This window comes from Hydractinia symbiolongicarpus, chromosome 10 (assembly GCF_029227915.1).
Source record: "Hydractinia symbiolongicarpus strain clone_291-10 chromosome 10, HSymV2.1, whole genome shotgun sequence".
Classification (NCBI taxonomy): Eukaryota; Metazoa; Cnidaria; class Hydrozoa; order Anthoathecata; family Hydractiniidae; genus Hydractinia; species Hydractinia symbiolongicarpus.
The window spans coordinates 10201737-10222783 of record NC_079884.1 but is presented as its reverse complement, the minus strand read 5'-3'; the positions used below and the strand labels follow the sequence as shown (position 1 = coordinate 10222783).

Here is a 21047-nt window from a genome sequence, read left to right as displayed (position 1 = left end):
TTGTTACTATATCTTATAAATAATTCGAAGTGTCTTTGACAGGCATGGTAAATGTGCGAAAAAAGTATGTCTTATTTGTTAACCGCCTTGATGTAAAGCACAACACCAACCTGCATATACATTTTTGTGATTAGCATTTCAAGTTATATGTAATAGAACAATTTAAAAAAATTTTTTTGTAAATTGGTTTGTCTTTGCTGGCAACCCTTATATTTTCTTAATTATAGGTTGAAAAACACCATTCTATGCTATATCTTGATCAGCGTTTCAAGCTTTATACAGTGGAGGCAACAACGAAATAAAAATTTTTAGTGTATGGCCGAGCAATTGCCCACGTCATCAAAATTCAAATGACATATTTTTTAATTTTTATTGTTCTTCTGCCTAAGTGTATTTTTTCATAGGCCTTATCAAATAGTAATCTCTATAACAATCTCTATAATAATAGCCACAGTCTGTGTACAAGAAAAAAGTCCTGCTATAGGCACACAAAATATTTATGCACAAAATAGCTAATGCAACATATTTAATGCTGGCAAATTTCTATAGATTTGATAATAGGCTAACAGCTAGTATATATAATAATAATCATAATGTTTTTAAAGACTATGGCAGGTTTTTTAAACATGCAATTTATATAAGTACACATCAATTAGAATTATATATTTGACATTTCTTATAAAAAATTTCAATGAAGCAATTGGCAACTGTGCTTGTTAGATATTACAATATGCATTGTCTCGGCCAGAAAAGATATAATATTCAATATTAATATTAATATTCTATATATAATGTTAAATTAGGCTTGTACTTCAGTTAAAAGTCATACAAAACTATCTAGAATAAAGAGCTAAGTCTGAGCGTATTATTAGAATTATTTTTAATGTCTATCTTGTGTTAAGCTTAATATATTCTTGCAGAAAAAAAACAAAATTATAGAAAAAATTAAATTGTAAAAAATATTATAGATAGTAGAACCTGGTTAGTTCAGCTGAGGACCAGAGAACTAATAATACAATGTAAAATATTTATACAACATGGCCATCACAGACAGGTTTTTTCCTTTTAGTTTTGACCACAACTTGTAGAATGCAAAAAGTCAGTTTGAAATTAGCTGCAATATGATGTAAATGTTTTTTTTTCCTCCGATTTTGAAAATATTGTCTTAGGATGAAAATAGTGCTTGCTGAAGCCCAATTGTGGTTGCCTAAGAGGTAGAAATCTTATACAGGTGGTCGCTAAGCAGATTTGACTGTATATACATATATTCACTAAATTGACTAACACGAAGAAAGAAAACAAAGTGAATATTTAGAAAAAGTACAAAATGGTTCGAGACAAACTTTTAAAAAAAGGAACCTAACATAAAACAAACTTTTAGAAAATAAAAAAGATTTTGATCAATATGTTGCTTCCATCTAGGTCCGTGAAAATGTTGAATACCTAAATTGCTGTGGTCTGATTGCTTCGAATTCTATTCTGTATTTATTTCCTTAATTAATAAATAGCCAAAGATTAATACAGTCATTCCCCATTGATGAAAGCTGTGGCTGTTCAAACTGAGCCTGTTTGTCGCTTGTTCATGACATGTTATTATTTATATTATTCAATGACAGACTGAACAGATAAGTGATAATATTTTTAAAGAAAAAAAAATATTAATATTTGTAAAGAAACTATTAATAAGTAGCAAAAGAATAGTTACAAATAATGACCTAGGAAATGACAAAAAATAAATTGTTTTTTTAAGGTGCAAATAAATCCCTTGAAAAAAAACTTAAACATATTTTCACAGTTTAGTAAGATTTTTTATGTTAACTTATGAATTCTTTAGAATATAGATTATTTATAAATATTAGTAAATACGTACTGGACATGCTTCAGACTTTCAGTTATGAAGCAAATTGCAGCAGAGTCTGATGGAGGAATACATACCCCAAATGCTTTTTTAACAACAAAATTATCTGGATGGTTATCTGTTTGTGATGAAAATGGTGAGAATATTTTATGTTGATTGTTTTAAGGTCAGAAATTTTAGCACCCAGGTTTTATTAAATTGTTTTACAACATTTCAAGTTTTTACAAGATGTTTCTCTTTTTTTGATTGATTTGTCAGTTTTATGATACAAAATGTTTTTTTGGTTCTAATTTAGAAAACTCTAGAAAAAATGGAACGGATAACATTACGTGGAAGTTGAAAAGTGTTGCATTTTGCCCCAAAACAAAGAAATTATTTTTTACATCTGTACCAGGAGATGATCAAGTGAGTAAATGAATTTGGAATAATTTTGGTTTTATATGTAAATATTTAAAACTACTCTGTTTTTCCTTTCTGTGCAGGATAATTTTCTGGATAGTCCAAAAAGTCCTGGGACAGACATTGCCTCCATATCTCCAAAAGGAAACAGTGGTATGAATTTATTATATATGTAGCTTTTTTAGTTTATGATTTAACTTTATGTACGAGGGCACAGGAAGAATAACCTAATTTATAAATACTATTTTGGAATATAACACCATAATTTTACATCAAATTATAAGATTGTTTTTCAAAAATTCTTTTTTCTTAGATAAAAGCTTCTCCGCCTTCTATTGAGCCTTACTTGTAATGTTTGAAAGCTTTCTATTTCAATTTTTATTGAATCCACTTCAGATCTTTTGTTGTTGTTGTTTTTCAAATGTATTTCTAAACAGAATTGATTAAGATCAGTTTTTCCCATCTGATCATTTATTTATTGTTGTTATCTCTATGTTCTTAGTGCTAAACCAGATTTAGTTTTTACACAAATTTTGTTAAAAATAAAACTTTTTTATTTTTAATAAATCCAGCTTAAATAAACAACCCCCTTGTTTTTTTACACTATTTTAACCATTTATATATATTTATATCTATATATATATGTGTATGTGTATGTGTGTGTGTAAATAAGTGCTTCTATTTAATTTCTATTCCTTCTATATATTTGCTTTCGGATTAATCCTTTAATTCTCAAGTTTATATATCAATTATAACACAGTATATAATTATGACACAGTAATATAAAGATTTTGCACTTAAGAAAAATTGTGCTGTTTTTCCCTTATTTTAATTGTTGTTCTGTGAATTCATGTAAATTGAACGTATCTTAAAAAAGAATTAAAAAATGACCATATCCACAAAATCATGCCGAAACAGTGTTTTAAACTTTATAAATTTATAGCAGAGAATCTAGGCAGCAAAAATAAATCAGAGCAATTTTCTCACTATAACAGTGGACCTATTTGTTTGGACTGAAGACAAAGCTTCAAAATTCTCGTTATGGATGCAGTTCTGTAAAAGCATGAGACCTTGTAATAGAGTCCTCTATAGAACCTTTTTTGCAAATCAGGGGCATGTCTTACTTGTTGCCTGCTTTGTGCAAGAATTTTGGGGAGTATATCACCCTAAACCTTTTTTGATACAATAGGCAACGAAAGATTTTGTAGCATGTTGCTTCCTGTTTCAAATTTCAGTAAAATACTTGTAACTTCCAGGTCATAGAAATTTAGACAAACCTAGTAAAGGGTAATGGATTTAATGGCATACATCAGCAGTCTTTTGCTGTGTGTGTTTTTCAGTGTGGTAGCATAGAACTAGCCTAACAATACTAAGGTTGTACTATATAATCCTTTTTTCAGAGAACTTTTTCTCAAATCGATCTTATTCTATAACACGAGGAAGACTGGATTCTCAACAAAGTAACAGCTTTAAACAATTTGTAAGTTATTTTTATTTATTACTATTATTTACCCATGATAGCCTTTTCAGTTGCTAATGGCACTGTTATCAATAAGAGCCCTGCAAAGGGGTCCTAGTGCATTTAAAGCTCCCATTTGAGCTATCAAAGGCGCATAAGCACAACAGCCACTCACTCAACTAGACAACCACCTAAGATATCAGCTTGACTCAGCTGGGGTTTGAATCTGAGACCTTTGCACTGGAAGCAAACGTTGTACCACAAAGCCAGTCAAAGTCTTCACTCTTATTCAGTCTTTTGGCAGCTTAATCTAAATAATGCAGAATTTAATAAATATATAACTGTAACCAGCCTGCACTTAATACAAATACAATTATTATCAACAGAAAAAAATCACAAAAATGTTTGAAAAGAGCAATTTTGGTTACTATCAGTTGATCGCTGATCTAGTTACTGATAATGTCATGATATTACTAACAGACTAATACAAAACATATATCCCAGAGCCTTTCCCATGTTAATAAAATGAAACATTTTTTACTACTAAAATACCTTCTGGAAAAGATTTTGTGGCAGTGACAAAAGTATGTCATATTTTATAGATTTACAGAAATCTGTAATGGCAGAATTAAAACCCAAAGTAGCAGCACTTTTTGTGTCGTCTATTTTAAAATAAAACTTTATCATTGTTGGATTAGATCAGATCAGACTGCCAAAGAATAATTTCATTAGCAAACATCAGTCTATTTTTACTTTTTGATATTTGTCAAACTTTATTCCTCTATTTTCTAACTCACTTTACCACTTTCCCCTTTTTCATAATAAGGTGAATTTCTGACTAGATGTAAAAAATGGAGTTGGTCATTTAAATTAGTAAGGCTGCATTGTAACTCTAGATTTTTACATATAAAAAATAAAAGAGATTATGTCAATGTTATAATTCATTATAATTTTTTGCTTCCTTGCTTTACATCAAAATGTAATCAAAATTTCTCTATTCAAATTTGTCTGCTGATCTTAGATATCTCGCAAACTTGCAATATCACGAACAAGAAGTGTTGGAAAACTTGGCACTCAAAAAAATGAAGCATCAAGGTTTCTTTACATTATAGTTTGAAAATACGTGAATTAATTTTGTGGCATTTTCATTTTATATATTGCGAAAGGCTGAAATTTACTTTGTTTTTTTCAGTCCAAAATCTCCAAATGCATTATGGGGCTCCTGGCGTTCTGCAGATTCAGATAATTCTCTGGAGGATGAGGTTGGCATGATTTTTAGCTTTTTTTCACTTTAATTTTTACGACAACAACGTCAAACCACTTTGAGTGTTTTAAGGTAAGAAACTTCTGTTGTTAGGAAACTTTCACAAATTTACGATTAAACCGTGAATGCATTTTTGTTTGATCTACAAAATTTTGCTTTTGCAACATTTTTGTGAATTTCTGCCTTACAACGGGCTATCTTGAAGGAACTTACAAATCTCCTTATAAATAAATGAAAGATTTTGTAGCATGTTGCTTCCTGTTTCAAATTTCAGTAAAATACTTGTAACTTCCAGGTCATAGAAATTTAGACAAACCTAGTAAAGCAAACAGGAAGTATCTTTAGTCAGAGTTATCAATATCAGAGAATATTGCTAACAAGCCTACAATGATTGTTTTACCTTTATATTTTTACAGCTTGAACCTGCCATTAACCTGAGTGATCCAGAGTTATCCATCATTCGACCTATACATCCAAGTGTGTTTTCTCGATCGTTTTGTTTTCAAGTATTAACACCCTTTGATATGAAGTATTTTAGTTGTTGTACTGAAGAAGAATACAACACCTGGATACATGGGTAAGTTACAACACAATTTTTGTTTGTTATATTTCTCTTTGTCAACATGGGTAAAATAGTGTTTTCAAATACAGCCTTTCCACGAATCCTGGAAACTCCTGCAACTAGAAAACATGATTTTTTTAACTCATGGAGAGCTTTCCATTGTTATTTTATTTATTTTTTTGCGGGGGATGGGGTAAGGTGGGGTGTTCGTTTTTGACGCGAATTTGGAAATGTTTTGATACAGCTATCATTCAAAGATAAATTAACAAAGGGTAATAATTATAATATTTGATGTATTAAGGGCTCCATTTTTCAGAAGTTTTATATTCTAAGAGTTCCATTCAAAGTAAGTAGTAAACTCTCTTATTTGCTTATTGGGGAAGTTTAATTTTCTGAATTGATAGTTTTCCACGAGCAGAGAGAGCAGCAAAACAATGATTGTACTCAATAAAGGGTGTATTATCACCTGTTCTTTTTATTGTCAAGGTTTGTAAACCAAATGTAAAGTTAGGTTACTACAACAAGGACCATATTGTTCTTGTAAATTGTGTTGAACGTAGTTGAACGTTTGTGTTTATGTATGCAAGTATCCTTGTATTACTTTTTGTTGTGCAAAGATTTTACACTCTGGGATAGCTGGAAAGGACTGTTTTTGATGTTCGTTTTTTACGCTGGAAATACATTATTGGATATTATTGTTGATTGAATTGTTTTTCCGTGATGTAAAATATTAATTTTTGAAAGTAAATTAGAGAAGCCACAGTGTCATGTGTCAGAACATAGGCAAAACTTGAATCAGACAAATCATATGTTTACCCTTTAATTAATACATGTGTTTCCTGTCTCAGCCTGTGATTTCGCTGACTTGTTGGAAAGACAAAATCAAATTTTAACATAGAAAAAGTAGAAAAAGGGAAAATCCTTGAAAATTGATTTCAGGAGTATTATCAACCCTGAATGAATCTGGAAGTTAGCAAAAGATACAAATTTATACGTTTAACATGTTTTTTTACATCTTTTAAAATTTCACACCTCAAGATTTATTTTTTTATATCATGTGTAATAGTTGAAGTGCTTTCAGCTAAAATTACTTTTAAAATGAAAAGAAAATTTCCAGTAAGTCAATATATATATAAAAGGTTTATAACGAATTTTAATTTCTGATATTATGTTCTTAAAATAAAATAAAATAATATAAATTTAAAGATAATTGGAAATTTAAAGTTTAAACATTTGGACAATTTTTTAAATTTGAACAAAGGTAAATAAATGTTTTAGAAAGGAAAAGCATTTTTTCGAGAAGACTATCTACATACAAGCTTTCAAGCTGTGAAAGAAAAATTAAAGACAGAAAATTTTAAAATGTGATTCTTGTTTCAGCTCCAGGAAAAATAGAAAGAAAACTTCTTTTTTTTTCTAATGCCGCCTGACTGAGTAATAAACCAAACCAAAGCTTTCTGGAAAATATCGCTGACGATAGTTATTTTCTAAATTGCTTTAATTTTAAACATTTTGTGTGTTTTTTTTGTTTTCCCAACATTTAACTTATGGCGAATATTACTAACAGAAATGGAACATTTTTCATCATAACAAAAACAGGATAGCCAATCAGCAATATTATTGTTCTGTTTATTCGTTTCTCCCTTAAGCGGAAATGCGCCTTAAGAAGAAACGATTCCAGATTAAGGAGAATTGGATTATTTTAAAAGGAGACTTCTCATTGTGTTAAGTGGATTATTGCGTAGGTAAATACTTTGTTGAAAAGAGGAAATTGCATCTAATTTGTTTTTTTTCTTCTTAAACCAATTAATTAATCTCAATGACAGAATTATATTTGCAGAATTATATTTTCTGGAACCACATTTTTTTCTTCCGTTCGAGCTCAAAAATGATGTAAACTATATTAAACCTTTTTTTGTATTGTATTATTTTACGTAGATTTTACGGAAGAGCTGTAAAAATTATTCTTCTGCAGAAAAATTTAACAACAGCAACAATTTACGGCAACGACGACGACGTCGACGGCGATAATAGTGACGATAACGACCACGGAATATAAAAAATTTTTAGTATAACAGTGAGGCGACAGTTTTCTTACTTTTTTAAAAAAATTTAACAACAGCAACAATTTACAGCAACGACGACGACGGCGACGGCGATAATAGTGACGATAACGACGACGGAATATAAATAATTCTTAGTAGAACAGTGAGGCGACAGTTTTCTTACTTTTTTCTGGTGTGAGGTATGTTGAGAATGATTGTTTAAGAGTAATACTAGAGTAGCATTACTAAAATGCATAAAAATAACATTACCTAGCATCTATTTCATTTTAACGACAACATATTCCAACAACGTCATTTTTAACAACATCGTATTTCGTCATTTAAACGATAGTATATTGCAATAACGTCATTCTAACGACAGCTCAACCACGTCGTTTTAATGACAGCATATTCCAATAACGTCATTCTAACAACATTGCATTGTGACAATATCACTCCAACGACTGCACAACCACGTCATTTAAACGACATTGCGCCAGTGTTGTTATACGTAATTTGTCTTAAGACGAATAAAGTTCGTGTTACGATTTCATGTGGTTTTATTCCCATGGAAAGTGTTTTATTGTCATTTGTTTATTCAAAAGAGTGTTTTAAAGAGGCACGAAACCACGAAAGCCCTCCACTTCATAAAAACATATTTTTAACACCTGTGAAGAAGTGTTTCAGACGAGAGTGATGATTGTTGAACGTATGAGGGCTTGGTGCGTTATGCGAAGAAAGAAAGTTATGGCTTCATGAAACGGATATGATCAAATTTTAAAGAGAGTTTGATTGTTGGTGTAATCCTTCTCCTCCCCCGGAAACATTGTTATGTAATTTGTAAAATATCTCTGTGCAGAAATGTTAAAGTTTAATCCATACTTACAGTTTGTCTTGATGTGCTGTATGTTTCTTTTTTAGTTTACATAGCGTCGTGCAGTCAACTCGCAATCAAAGAATACGTTTGGATACATCATTATCAGTGTGGATAATCGAAGCCAAAGGCATTCCGATACGTAAACGGTATTTTTGTGAATTGTCGCTCGATAAAGTACTGTTCGCGAGGACTTCAGTGAAATTTAAAAATGATATGCTATTTTGGGGCGAGCATTTTCATTTTAATGATTTACCACCAACCGAGGCTGTAACGATCAGTTTATTTCGTGAGAGCGACACGAAGAAGAAACGACGACAAGACAAGAATATATTTGTCGGCTCGTCTGTCATCGACTTGATCAACCTCGAGACAAACACAGAAATCGAGAAGTGGGTTTCAGTTTATATCCCTGGAATTTCTCCCAAGATGCAACAAAAAGCGATAGTTAACAACAAGACGGAGCAAGCTTTCATTCGTGCCAAATTAAAATATGAAACCACTGTGGTACTTCCTATTGATTCATACACAAAGCTGCACGATTATATCAAAATAAAATATCTAACGTTAACGAACGTTCTAGAATCTTCGATTAACTTAAAAACAAAAGATTTGCTAGCACAAACACTATTAAAAATCCTACATGCCAGCGATTGCGCTGAAGTCTTTCTTGTCGACGTGATCATGAACGAAGTGTCTAATACAACCAATGAAAACTTAACTTTTCGCGGGAATTCTCTCGCCACGAAATCTATTGATACTTACATGAAAATGATTGGCAAAAATTATCTGCAAGATACCCTGGGTAGCTTTATAGAATCAGTGTATGACTACGAAGACGACGCTGAGGTGGACCCGCAGAAATTATCATCACCGAGTACAACTCTGAGTGAAAATCAGAAAAATTTGATCAAACTGGTGGACGATGCATGGAAGAGTATTTTTTTGTCTGTTGAAAAGTTTCCACGAAATCTTCAAATCGTTTTTTCCATGGTTCGGAAGCGTTGTGAAGAGATTGGTCGAGATATCGTGAAAAAGGTTGTGAGTGCGTCTTTGTTTTTACGTCTGCTATGTCCCGCTATTCTTTCGCCAAGTCTGTTTCAGTTAACACAAGAATATCCAAACGAAAAGGTAGCCCGTACTTTAACTTTAGTTGCAAAGGCTATTCAAAATTTAGCCAACTTTACGCGCTTTGGAAGCAAAGAAGGATACATGGAAATTTTAAACGAATTCGTTGAAAGTGAGATGCCGAACATGAACAACTTTCTTCAAGCTGTGTCCTATGAACCAGCCAGCAAAGATAACGATGACGGTAATTGTTCCGTATGTCCAAACATCGATCTTGCTCGTGAGTTATCTGTTTTATACCATTTGTTGATGAATGAACTTAGCAAATTATCAGAAGAAAACAACGCGAAGTTGAACGATTTAACACCAATTTTGCAAGAAATTACTTCCATTCACGAAAAATCACCGAAAGCGGAAGAACTGCGCCTTTCGCGACCTTTTGAAACGGTTGCGTCAGTCTGTCGAAAACCTTTGACAACACCCACCAGCGGATTGTCAACACCATTACCATCATCAACGCCCAGTGGTTTAACACCCTCTTCTATTATAGTAGAGGATACTGCTGATGACGAAGAGCTGCCGGATTCTTACACAGATACGCCCTTAAGTGCTTCAGAGGACTATGTATCCGGTTGTTCTTTGGTTCACCATCGCAGTGTCTCTTCAAGAACCAGTTCAAATCGCTCAACATCACGAACAGAGGGGCGTGCCGAACAAAAGAAACTTGCTCAGAACCGCCAGACACATGACTATCACAAACATAAAAGAGATCACTGTAAAAGAAGTCAGTCTGTCGGTGACGTCGCTGTAACAAATGGAACACGTGTATTTGAGAATAAAGGAAAATTGGATAAACTTTTGTCCGTCTCTTCACAAGCAGCGGTTAATCGAAATGGAAAGAATATCAAGTCTGAGCCAACTCTGACCGGGTTTAAAAAGCGTCATAGTGTGGAGCACGCGTCACCTGTAAGAAAAGGGAGTAAAGAAACCGGAAGTGTCAAGGATAGGATAAGTATGTTTTCACAAAAAAATTCTCCATCCAAAGTTCCTGTTCATTCCAAACTATCATCTCCTAGCAAACCGTTTTCTCCTGCCAAAGCAATGTCACCCAGTACGCCAATGTCACCCAGTACGCCAATGTCACCTGCTACACCAAAACATCTTCGTGGGTTAAAGTCACCGTCGGCACCTATGTCATCGAGCAAACCACACACAACTGCCAAACCATTTAAACTTCAAAATGAAAACATTCCTGTTTCTCAAAAACAACAAACCAAGCTAGGAAGTAAACCAAAACCAGCAGCAAATAAAGAGTTAACGAAAAAACCAACCGTGCATAAAAAACCAGTTATTGCAAAAAAACCTTTAGATAAATCAAAAACAAATACGAAGGAAAAGATTTCTGTCGATGTCAAAAAAGAAACGAAAAAGGAGAACGATAAACCGTTTGATAGAGAGTCTCTGAAATTAAAGGATTTAAAAAGCGAGCATCAGTTCACTGACTGTAAATCTCCAGAACTAATGACATATCACAGCTCACCGAAACGGAAGCCTTACGCTACCAACATGGCGAACGACATTTCTGAAAGTGAGATTTCACAGAACGAAATTGATCTAACTAGTAGAGACGAAAGTTTAGCAACGACTGGAAACGCCTCCCCGAAGACATCAATACGTTCACAGGAAGGTTCTTCGAATAAGATTGCTCCGAGAAAAGAGTCTAGTGACGAAGTATTCAACGATTTAAACGCAGACAAGAAGGACCCAGCAACTGAACAAGTGAGGCTACAGCGTCGTCATTCAGAAATGACATCACAAGAATTGAAAAAAAGGAATGTCAATCGAGACATTATGATCGTAGCTCAGAGTTCTGAGATCGCTCGAATACGTGCAAATGGTTATTGTGAGATATTGCACGAAGGAATTATCGAACGTTCGAATTCCTTTATGTCGAGCTGTTCTTCGAACTGTAGCTATTCGAGTGAAACATATTCCACGGACGAGGATGAAATGATATCAAATAGTGTTTACGTGCAAGGTGATAATATCTCCGATGTTTTAATGCCAATTAATGAAAGATCAGACAGGTAGGATTTTATTATTTGTATTTTTGTTTGGGTTGTTGTTTTCTATCTAAAAAAGGGAGAATTTCTCGATGAAAACTTATATTTAGTGCACTTTGTATGAATTTATTTTTGTTAAAGAAAAAACACAAGTCTAACAAAATCTGACCAAATTGTAATTTAATGACAACAATGGACTGATAAAATAATTTGAATTTCCGAGAGTTAAGAAAATGGGTAGAATTTACACTAATTATTATACAATGCATTTTTACTCTGAAAAATAGTTTGTCAGCAGATCCTATTTCATTCCTTACTATCTCTTTTTGTTCAATAAGCTCTCTTTTAAAGTAATCGAATATCATTACTGGTATTAAAACGGGAAATGATCGAACGTTTGAAATTTCCTGTTCGAAAGTTCTAAGAGAATCTATTCGAATATTCGAATGTTTCAAAGCTTTTAATTTTTTTTCGAAAATTATAAGAAGTTCAATTTAACGAGAGAAAAATGAACAACGGATGGAGGTATTCGAGTTTTCGAGAGTCGATTTAGTTTTTTATTCTGAGTTAGTGCGTGAGGGTCAAGAGACCGAAAAATTTCGAAAATTTCAGGAAGCCAAGTGTTCGAGTTTTCAAAAGTCGACTGTAATTATTAAATAATCAAATAAAATAAGATGTTTGCGTGACCTGTTCGAACTAAAAGGTTTTGTAAAATTTATCTTTTCAACTCGCAGTTTGTTTACTCGAGTTCTCTTTTCAACTTGCATTTCGTGAACTCGAGTTATCTTTTCAACTCGCATTTCGTGGACTCGAATTATCTTTTCAACTCGCATATTATGTACTCGAGTTATCTTTTCAACTCGCATTTCGTTGACTCGAGTTATTTTTTCAACTCGCATTTCATGTGTTAACCAAGCATTGTCGTCGACATGATAATAACCAGACCGTACAGGTCATTAACCAAAGTCAATTTAAACTTTTCATTTTCAAACTTTCTAAAGATTTGCTTCGTATGAGTTGTAACGTAAATATTTTTGGGACTTTTTTCCTAATTGTTGGTTGTTCTCTTCCTTTGAACAATGATTTGAATGACTCTCTTGTCTGCCACACAAGTCGTATAGAAATATTTATGTATTGTGAAAGTTACAATTGGAGCACAATTAACCTCGGTATTATTAATTACGGCCGGTTTTAATCAAAGTTACAATCATCCGGTGATTTGGGCACCACTACCTTCGTCCACGCCACAACAAATGCGAACCGATTTTTAAAATTGAGTGACACTTTTCTATACTTTTAAAATAAAGGCGATGAAACACATGTTTATAAAATGTCATGTGTAAATGACATCGAGTGAAGAATTGTGTCAGAAGATGACCTTTAGTTAAGTTGTTTAGACAAAATATGAAGCCAAACTAATTGATTAAGAAATTAATCAATTAGTTTGATTATTAAGAAATGAAATTAAGAAATGTCAAAGTGTTTTTGGAAGTTTTGTGGAAAGGTTGGTTGAGAGAAGCGGGAAAAGTGTGAAAGAATTGACCAACAGAACAATAAAATGGGATTCTTTCTTTATTGCCGTTTTTTACTGCCGCGAGACTAGTAAGGGTACCGAGCGGTACCAGTCTAGCGTAGAGTTGTGAGCTGTTTTTAGGTGTGAGCATATTTTCACAAGGATTGGGTAAGAAGGGGTTTTGATTGGAAGCGTTGTGGTACAGGAATGAAACATGCCAGTTCAGTTTCAATGCTACAACAAATAGATTTAATTAAATTGAAGTAGAGATACTTGCGCATGGAGAGGTTTAATTGACGAGTTCACTCAATTATGGAAGTTTATATAAAAAGACCTGATAAAGAAATTAAAATTAATCTTTAATGCTATCATAATATCTGTTTATCTCCAATATCTCCAAAATTGTTTTATTGATTAAATGGTTCAGTATTAAGCGAATCAAGCGGACGTGAAGTAACTTATTATCTGTGATAAAAAACATGTGTGTGTGTTCAAATTATTATGGTGCATGATTGACGTTAGAATGCCATCGTGAGCATTTGATATGTGTTTGTGATTTCGTGTAAACGAAAGATAATCCTCTTTGCTTCTTCATGATTTCATACAGTGTATCTAGTTTTGTGTTATAATGAGTATGTTTTTAAAAGGAGGGTATGGGTGGGTTTTAAATCCAATAAACATTATGTAAAGCCTTAGAAGATATTTATTAGATATAGGATATACCAAAATACTGGACTAAATCCGGTGTTAATTGGAAATCTGGCTTGTTTAACATTAGAAATACAAATTTTACTTGTGTTTCATCCGTTTCGGAACTCTTTGTATTCCGAATATGTTGTTATGACTTGCAGCACATTCCAATTCTACTTTTTACACAGCTGACAATAATTTTTTGTTACTTTAATCCTTAGTTTTCTTAAACGACCTGTATGAACCTTGTGGACATTGTGATATAAAATAGTTGCCTGCCATTATTTTTATACGCTCAGTTTGAGTTCAAATTTTTTTTACACCTTTTTGTGTTTTTTGATTTTTAGATCTACTATGCTTAAAACGTATATATGTGTGGCAGTATAAATCTTCCATTTAAGCAACCGGATGACATCCTTCAAAAATCTTATATCAGCCTTGTAACTTCTTATCCGCATTTAAACAACAATGTTTACATTTATAATAACAACACACAGTTTTATAAGGTTCAAACTGTTGTTTAAGTTATACTCGTGTTTAAGAGAGTAGAAGTTGTTTTATGTTACAACGAGAACTCATAAAGAGTTAAGAACGCTTAGCTCTTTTTTCTCATGCCATTTAGTTGCTGGTTAGCAAAAGATCGTCTTATCGGGTTTAAACATGCGTTGATTTATCTATTATTAATTTTAGGCGAATTATATTTTCAGGTACTCGACAGGTACATTGGACTCATCTATCAATAGACGACATCTGTCGTCGTCTTCTTCTCGATATAACGACACACTTAACTCCACAAATAGCCCACATAATTCGTCACGATATAGTACGTTGGATTCGAACACCAATCGGCGCCACAGTTCAAACGCAACCATGTATGGTCAAAGACAGAATTCAGTAACGAGTAATCATTCATTAAATCGTAACAGCGTAAGTGTGACCATTATATATTTTATGCACTTCTTTTCCAGTCTTCAAGTAAAGTCCTCTTAATATTGCTTGTTTTTTCTTTGCATTTTTTTTTTCTTTTTGACCTAGGATGATCCTGATTTCTTGAAACAAAAGTTACGTGAAACGGAAAATTTATTGAGAAAAACACAGCATGAATTAAAATCACGAACCAGTAATTTTGAGCAGACTGTTATTCACCTAAAGGAGAAATTGATAGAAGCAGATAAAAAGTTAAAATCTCAGCGTGCGGACACGGACTCACAAATGAAAAACGTAATCAGCCGCCTTCTAAATGTTGAAAGTGAATTACGCACAGAACATACTGAAATGGAGGCTATTATAACAGGGAAGCAAAAAATTATTGATATTCAAGAACGTCGTATAAAATCCTTGGAAGAATCGAATGCTAGACTTGTTGACTCGTTAACCCATATTACTAATAAGCAAGAAAATTTGACTGGGAAAGACAGCTTGGATGAACGAGATCAAATACACTCTGGAGAAGTCATTAGTTCTCCAATACGAGAACCTAGACAAGTTTGATACTCAGTTGTTATTTTTTGTCTTAGTAACCTTTTATTGTTCTCTCGATTAGTCAAATAATTTTTAGTCTCTGTAGACCATTCATTATTAAGGTTCTTACTTAAGAAAATTTTATAAATATATTGATGACTTTTACATCGTTTTTTATTCATGTGCGTCCTTCTTTTTTAAATTATTTTTTTTGTCTTGTTTCTGTTGACGCCTAAGTGACATTGGAACCCTAATACTTTTTGGACTTCTCGTGTTTTTGAATTAAAAATTGACCAAGTATTCATGCGCCCATTTTCCCATTACTACATTCATTGACTTGTTTATATAAAAGGCAAATTTTAACTTTTTGATTTTCTATACAGTGAGATTCCCTCGTTATTCTTATAGTCTCTCATCCCGAGTAAAACCACGACCTCGACCCTGCTAGGTAAACGCCCATAAGTTATTTGGAGAAGCTACGTGCATTTTTGTTATTATATTTGATAATCTGACATATACGAGTTTGATTGTTACTAGAATAATTTGAAGTGGACGAAAAGAAAAAGATTTATTTTTTCTTTCATTTATACTTTAAAGTTTTTTATTGATAATTTATTTTAAATATTTCTATTTATGATACTCATGTGTATATGAAGACAATAAGAGACAAAAGCCTGATATTATTCATCCAATTTAAAAGTTCAATTATTCTCTTAATTCGCACAACAGAATGTACAATAATTTACCGCTATCAAGCCCTCTCTTTTTTTTGTTTTAGTTAAAAAATGACTACTGTTGTGGGAGCCATGTTTTACTCTGGCTGTCTAAAACGTGTAGCTACGTACATCTTGTAGATGCGATTAGTAGGAGATACTTCTAATTGGATAAATCAACCTCGTTTCCAGAGTTCTGGATTTTTTAAATAAACGTCAAAACCAAAATGCTACTTGGCCTAACTTATCCCTTCTAGCACTTTTTAGCTTTGTTCATCAGTCGAAAAAACTAAGGACTGGTCACGAGGTTGTTTAGTTTATACAACATAATTTGATGCAAGTGATTTTTATTTTTGTATATATTTTTAAAACATGGTAGAGTAGCCCGCAAGTATGCTCCTTATATATTTAGTAAGATGTACACCAACTTCAGATAAAAAACAATTCGTTACCATACCTTTTTGCATACATTTATTTTTTAATTACATTTCTTTACCGTTCCTTAAAAATGTTTTTATAAAAATAGCATCTTTCGAAGTGATCCGTGATGTTAAAAAAAGTTTCCAGGGATGATATTCTCCAACCAGTGAGCCCTGCATGTATTATTCACGTTTAGAAATTGGCTCGGCTGCATCAACATCTCACTTGGTTGTTTACCCAGCATCCATCGCGAAATTCGTTCTACTTTTTTAAACACTCGAATTATATTTCCACCCGCTAAATTTCTTAATTCGTAGTCCGTCCAACCTTGTTCAGCTAACTTCACCAAAATTTCCGGAAATTTTGAAACATCTTCAAGGCCTAAATAAACATAAGAATATTTTCACTTTATCTTTCTTTTCGACATTTACGATGACGTCATTTTTTAAAATCGGCAAAGCGTACAAAAGAAAACTTCAACACAACCCTTGTTTGTTTAAATGTATCATGTTGTCCAACTGGTTTAGGATGTAGTATATTTATATCTTTGTGTCAAAAATATTCACTTATGTTTGTATTGTGTTATTCCTCCTAAATTTTTAGCATCAACAACATCTTCAAAAAAACTGTAAAAAATCTCAAATCTTCAACGATTTTGATTTAAAGGAAAGAGTGGGAACCCACTAAAAGTTGCGGTATGTTCCCTTCTATTTTATTATCGTCCGCCTGAGGGGAGTCCGTCCTCAGTCGGTTAGGGCGCAATTATATTTTTCCTGATATTATGACCGTCTCCATCAGTCGCTGGGTTGGGCCGAGTTCTCGACGGTGGTGGGTAGTTTGTAGCAGCGAAAGTAACACAGTAAACCAGGTCCACCCACACGCGTAGGTTGCTAATGAATTGACATATTAACTTAGCCTTTTCACAGAAAGAAAAAGTTGTCTGGCGGTCGCACCGGTGTGTCAACTTTTCATAGAAACAACATAGAAATTATAGAATTTGAAAGCACTTAACTCTGGTGTGTAGTTACCAATAACAATCTGTTAACGCTCGTTTGATGGAATAAAATGCCAAAGTAATAATAAAAACATACCTATTGGTACTTCTGGCACGCCATCATAATCACTTCCTAATCCAACGTATTCTGATCCAATGAAATTTTTGATGTAGTTAATATGCTCCAACAAGTTGTCGATACCGGTTTCGTTTGTCTTATTTTCTCCACAGTTGACATAACCGACATAAAAATTCACCATGACAACGCCTCCGTTTTGTTTGACTTTGAGTAAAATGTCATCCCTGTATAAGGTAAAAAGTCACTATTAAAGGACACAGTCAGTTACTATAACCGCACCTGAATAAACCTCGTTCCTAGGACTTTTTTAAGTCTTGTGCACCGACGTACCTGACATTTCTGTTGTTGTTACACACGCTAAATGCAGACGAATGGCTAAACATGATTGGTGAACTGGTTGTTTTCAAGACAACCTCCATTGTTCGATGTGACACGTGAGCTAGGTCTATCATCATTCCCAACCGATTCATCTCTTTAATAACTTCTTTACCAAATGGTGATAAACCGTCACTTCTAGCGGGATCAGTAATGTTCGGCTGAAAAGTAAACATCGAGTCAAGTTGATTGTCTCGAACACTACGAACTACGTGGGGGAAATAGGGAAGCTCAACTTCGTCCCCAGGACATTTAGATTCTTTTGAGTACTTTTACAAAAATCAACCTTATCCTTCAGGGTTGTCAGACTCTGTACCAATGTAAGAAGTCTAGAAGAGGCCTGGAGACAAGGATTTTAATATATGCTTACGTTGGTATTGTCAGCTTTCCAATTATCAGCCCATGGTGTGTTACATGAATGAGTAATGGTCATATAACGTGCACCAAGATCGTACAGTGAGCGTAGAACTGCCATGCTTGAGTCGATCGCATGTCCGCCTTCAACTCCTAAGAGAAATAAACACAATATTGAGAAGCGCGAGGGTGAGATTGTTACATTGAACTGTTACCTAGCGAAGGTATAGGAAAAATTGAAAAAGTAAATATATAAATTTGCAAGGTTTTTAATTTCAAATATAGCTTAGAGTCTTTAGATTTTTTAAAGAAAACAGAGAATTCTATAAAAAAACCTCCCTAAACTTAAGAATCATCCACTTTGAACCCGAAAGTATTATTCTTATGCATAAGAAATCGTGAAGCAATCAAACGTTGAATTTCTTTCTTAATAATCTGCGTTCTTGGGTTGCCTTGGTGACGTGGTTAATACATTACAATCGAATTATCAGAAGGCCATTTACCCGATAACATCGTGTTATTGATGCTTGAAAAAGTTAGCTAAAGTACGAGAAGTAAAAAGAAAACGAAGGGACATTTTTTACCTATTAATGAAGCTATTTTTCCTCTTCTGTGCGCTCTCACAATACCATCTGCGGTGGTAACAAAATCGAACGTACTCGAATACTGTCGAGTGATTCTTTTAATTAAATCCATCTGTTCCAATACATTTCTTATTGCATCTTTTTCTTGCGTATCACATAACATAAAAGCAGCCCAAAATTGAGCTCCAACTTTTCCGCGCCTTAATTTTGGAATGCTCGTATGACCTTGACCTCTTTCCAATGTTTCTTGGTAAAAATTCAGCTAAAAAATAACAAGCGTGTTAAAACACCATGTAAACACCCACCAAGCCTAATTATTAAAGTAAGTTTTCTAGTAAAGGGTCAATATATAACATTACTGTTGCTGAAAATTAGGCTGTTCCAGGGCCAAGAGATCCTGGGGACGAAGACGTACTTACATCGCACAATTGATTTTTGTATGCTGTACGTATCTGCCACGGAAGATCATTGTGTCCATCAACTAAGGGGTAGTTTTCTAACACTCTGTACGCGCGTTGTCGCGGCGTCATAAGGCGAGGGTGTGGGTAGTAGAAATGTGCGTCAGTGGATGGTATGATAAGTAAAATCGCTCCAAGGAGTAAAGCATACTTCCTCAATGTCGTTTGTGTTTTTCTTGTGTTTGTCGTGTCCTTTTTATAGACTTCTTTAGTTTCTTTGTCATTACTGTTTGTTGGGACTAAAAATATGGATTAAAAGTCGAATCACAACTTTGTTTCCAAGCTATTATTCGCTACAACAGTTGCTACTTACAACAGACATTCACTTCATCAAATAAATGTTTTACAGCTTTTGGCTCACTACATAAATCTTCTCTACCTCGTTCCCAGGGCTCTTTGTCTCTTTTTTATACTTGGATAGAGTTCCGATAACGAAAAGAGAAAAAAACCTTGGGGCGAGATTGCAATCTTAACACAGAATAGTGTTCCATCATAACACATGTGAGAATAACATACAAGACATTCCTGCTCAGCGTATACCTTAAAAAACACTTGGATAAGCTAAAATAAAAACGAATAAAAACTTACGTTGGAAGGGGAACTGGAACAAGTTACAAACAATTCTTTCCATGTTGACAAAATTTTGATGTTAGCTCGTGGCGATCCACCAGTGGATGTGTTTCATCTATTGAAATTCTTCTTTTTTATATCGTGTCAATCAAGCTATGTGGGAAATGTTGCATCTTTACACATGAACTTATTACCCCGACGTCCTTTTCCGTTTCTATAATAATGGTAACCGATTCATTTTATTTTATTTTGATCAATCTTCGGAAACAGATTTGAAGGGGATTGCTAACACGGGTCAAATGTGAGTGATTAGGGAATAATTAATGCTGATTTGACCCTGCGATTATCCGATACTAGTGAGAAGATGCAGAATATTTACTCCGACAAATTCCCTTCTAATTGGATTAGATATTTCAAAATTAAAAATTTTTTTGAGTTGTGAAAATCTTTGTCAAAAATTTAAATGAATTTCTATTATCATTTCATGTCTGACGGTTTGTGAGGGTTTGTGATTGGGTTTGTTCTAACTTGCCAGTATGTGTGAAATTGAATCTCCGTTCCCAATACTTCTTAGTTTGAGAAAAAGAATTTAAGATCTTTGAAAATGACAATTTGTTTTTAATTCAAGAAAAATTTAAATAAGACTTAATGGAAAAAAATTTGCGGACTGGGAGGAATTTAATTTGGCAGATAACAAAAAAATGACGGAGGGCGGATTTTTTTTAAAAAGAACATAAAAACATGTAAGAAATAAGGCGACAACATTATTTTTTTTACAAAACTAAATAAACTCAAACAATAGAAAGTCACTCGTCGTCAAAAAAAAATGTCCTCCAACCTCGTTCCCAGCGCCTGTTGTCTCTTTTTTATCTCGGGAACATCGTATCGCCATCCGATGTTAGAAAAGATACAAGATGCCCTGGAGAAGAGGTTGATAATACTCTTGTTTGTCTCAGAGATACCATTATCTTCGCCGTGACATTTTCGCTCGTTTAAGAAGTTCACACGCATCAGGTTAGACTGCTGCTGGTGATGTGGTTACGGAAATTATGAATTATAGTTAATTTTTTCTTCCGGCAAAATGTTATTGTTTGTGTTACGAAAATCTTATGAAACAAGTTACGAAATTACGTACTCTCAACTTTTAGTGTTTATCAGATTTTCACTAAATAAACTCATATTTAACAAAGTTACGACACTTCTACTAATATGACAAGGTCTATGTCTTATATTAACTCTTAGAA

General features: G+C 33.4%; 2 protein-coding genes across 2 annotated transcripts; one reads left to right on the top strand and one right to left on the bottom strand.

Annotated features, from left to right (window-relative positions):
• The first annotated feature begins 1813 nt into the window (after nt 1-1813).
• On the top strand, nt 1814-16437 carry LOC130662505 (ras GTPase-activating protein nGAP-like). The gene is made up of 10 exons (XM_057461390.1): nt 1814-1994; nt 2154-2263; nt 2341-2410; nt 3658-3737; nt 4738-4811; nt 4909-4978; nt 5397-5557; nt 8509-11616; nt 14503-14722; nt 14831-16437. The coding sequence occupies exons 1-10, from the start codon at nt 1895-1897 to the stop codon at nt 15284-15286; spliced, it is 4449 nt and encodes a 1482-aa protein (XP_057317373.1). The 5' UTR covers nt 1814-1894; the 3' UTR covers nt 15287-16437.
• Nucleotides 16332-20234, bottom strand: LOC130662507 (dipeptidase 1-like). Its single transcript, XM_057461391.1, has 7 exons — nt 19187-20234; nt 19075-19085; nt 18776-19000; nt 18208-18344; nt 17793-17998; nt 17481-17686; nt 16332-16770 (listed from the first exon to the last, which is right to left on the bottom strand). The coding sequence occupies exons 1-7, from the start codon at nt 19303-19305 to the stop codon at nt 16520-16522; spliced, it is 1155 nt and encodes a 384-aa protein (XP_057317374.1). The 5' UTR covers nt 19306-20234; the 3' UTR covers nt 16332-16519.
• Between the last annotated feature and the right edge of the window lie 813 nt (nt 20235-21047).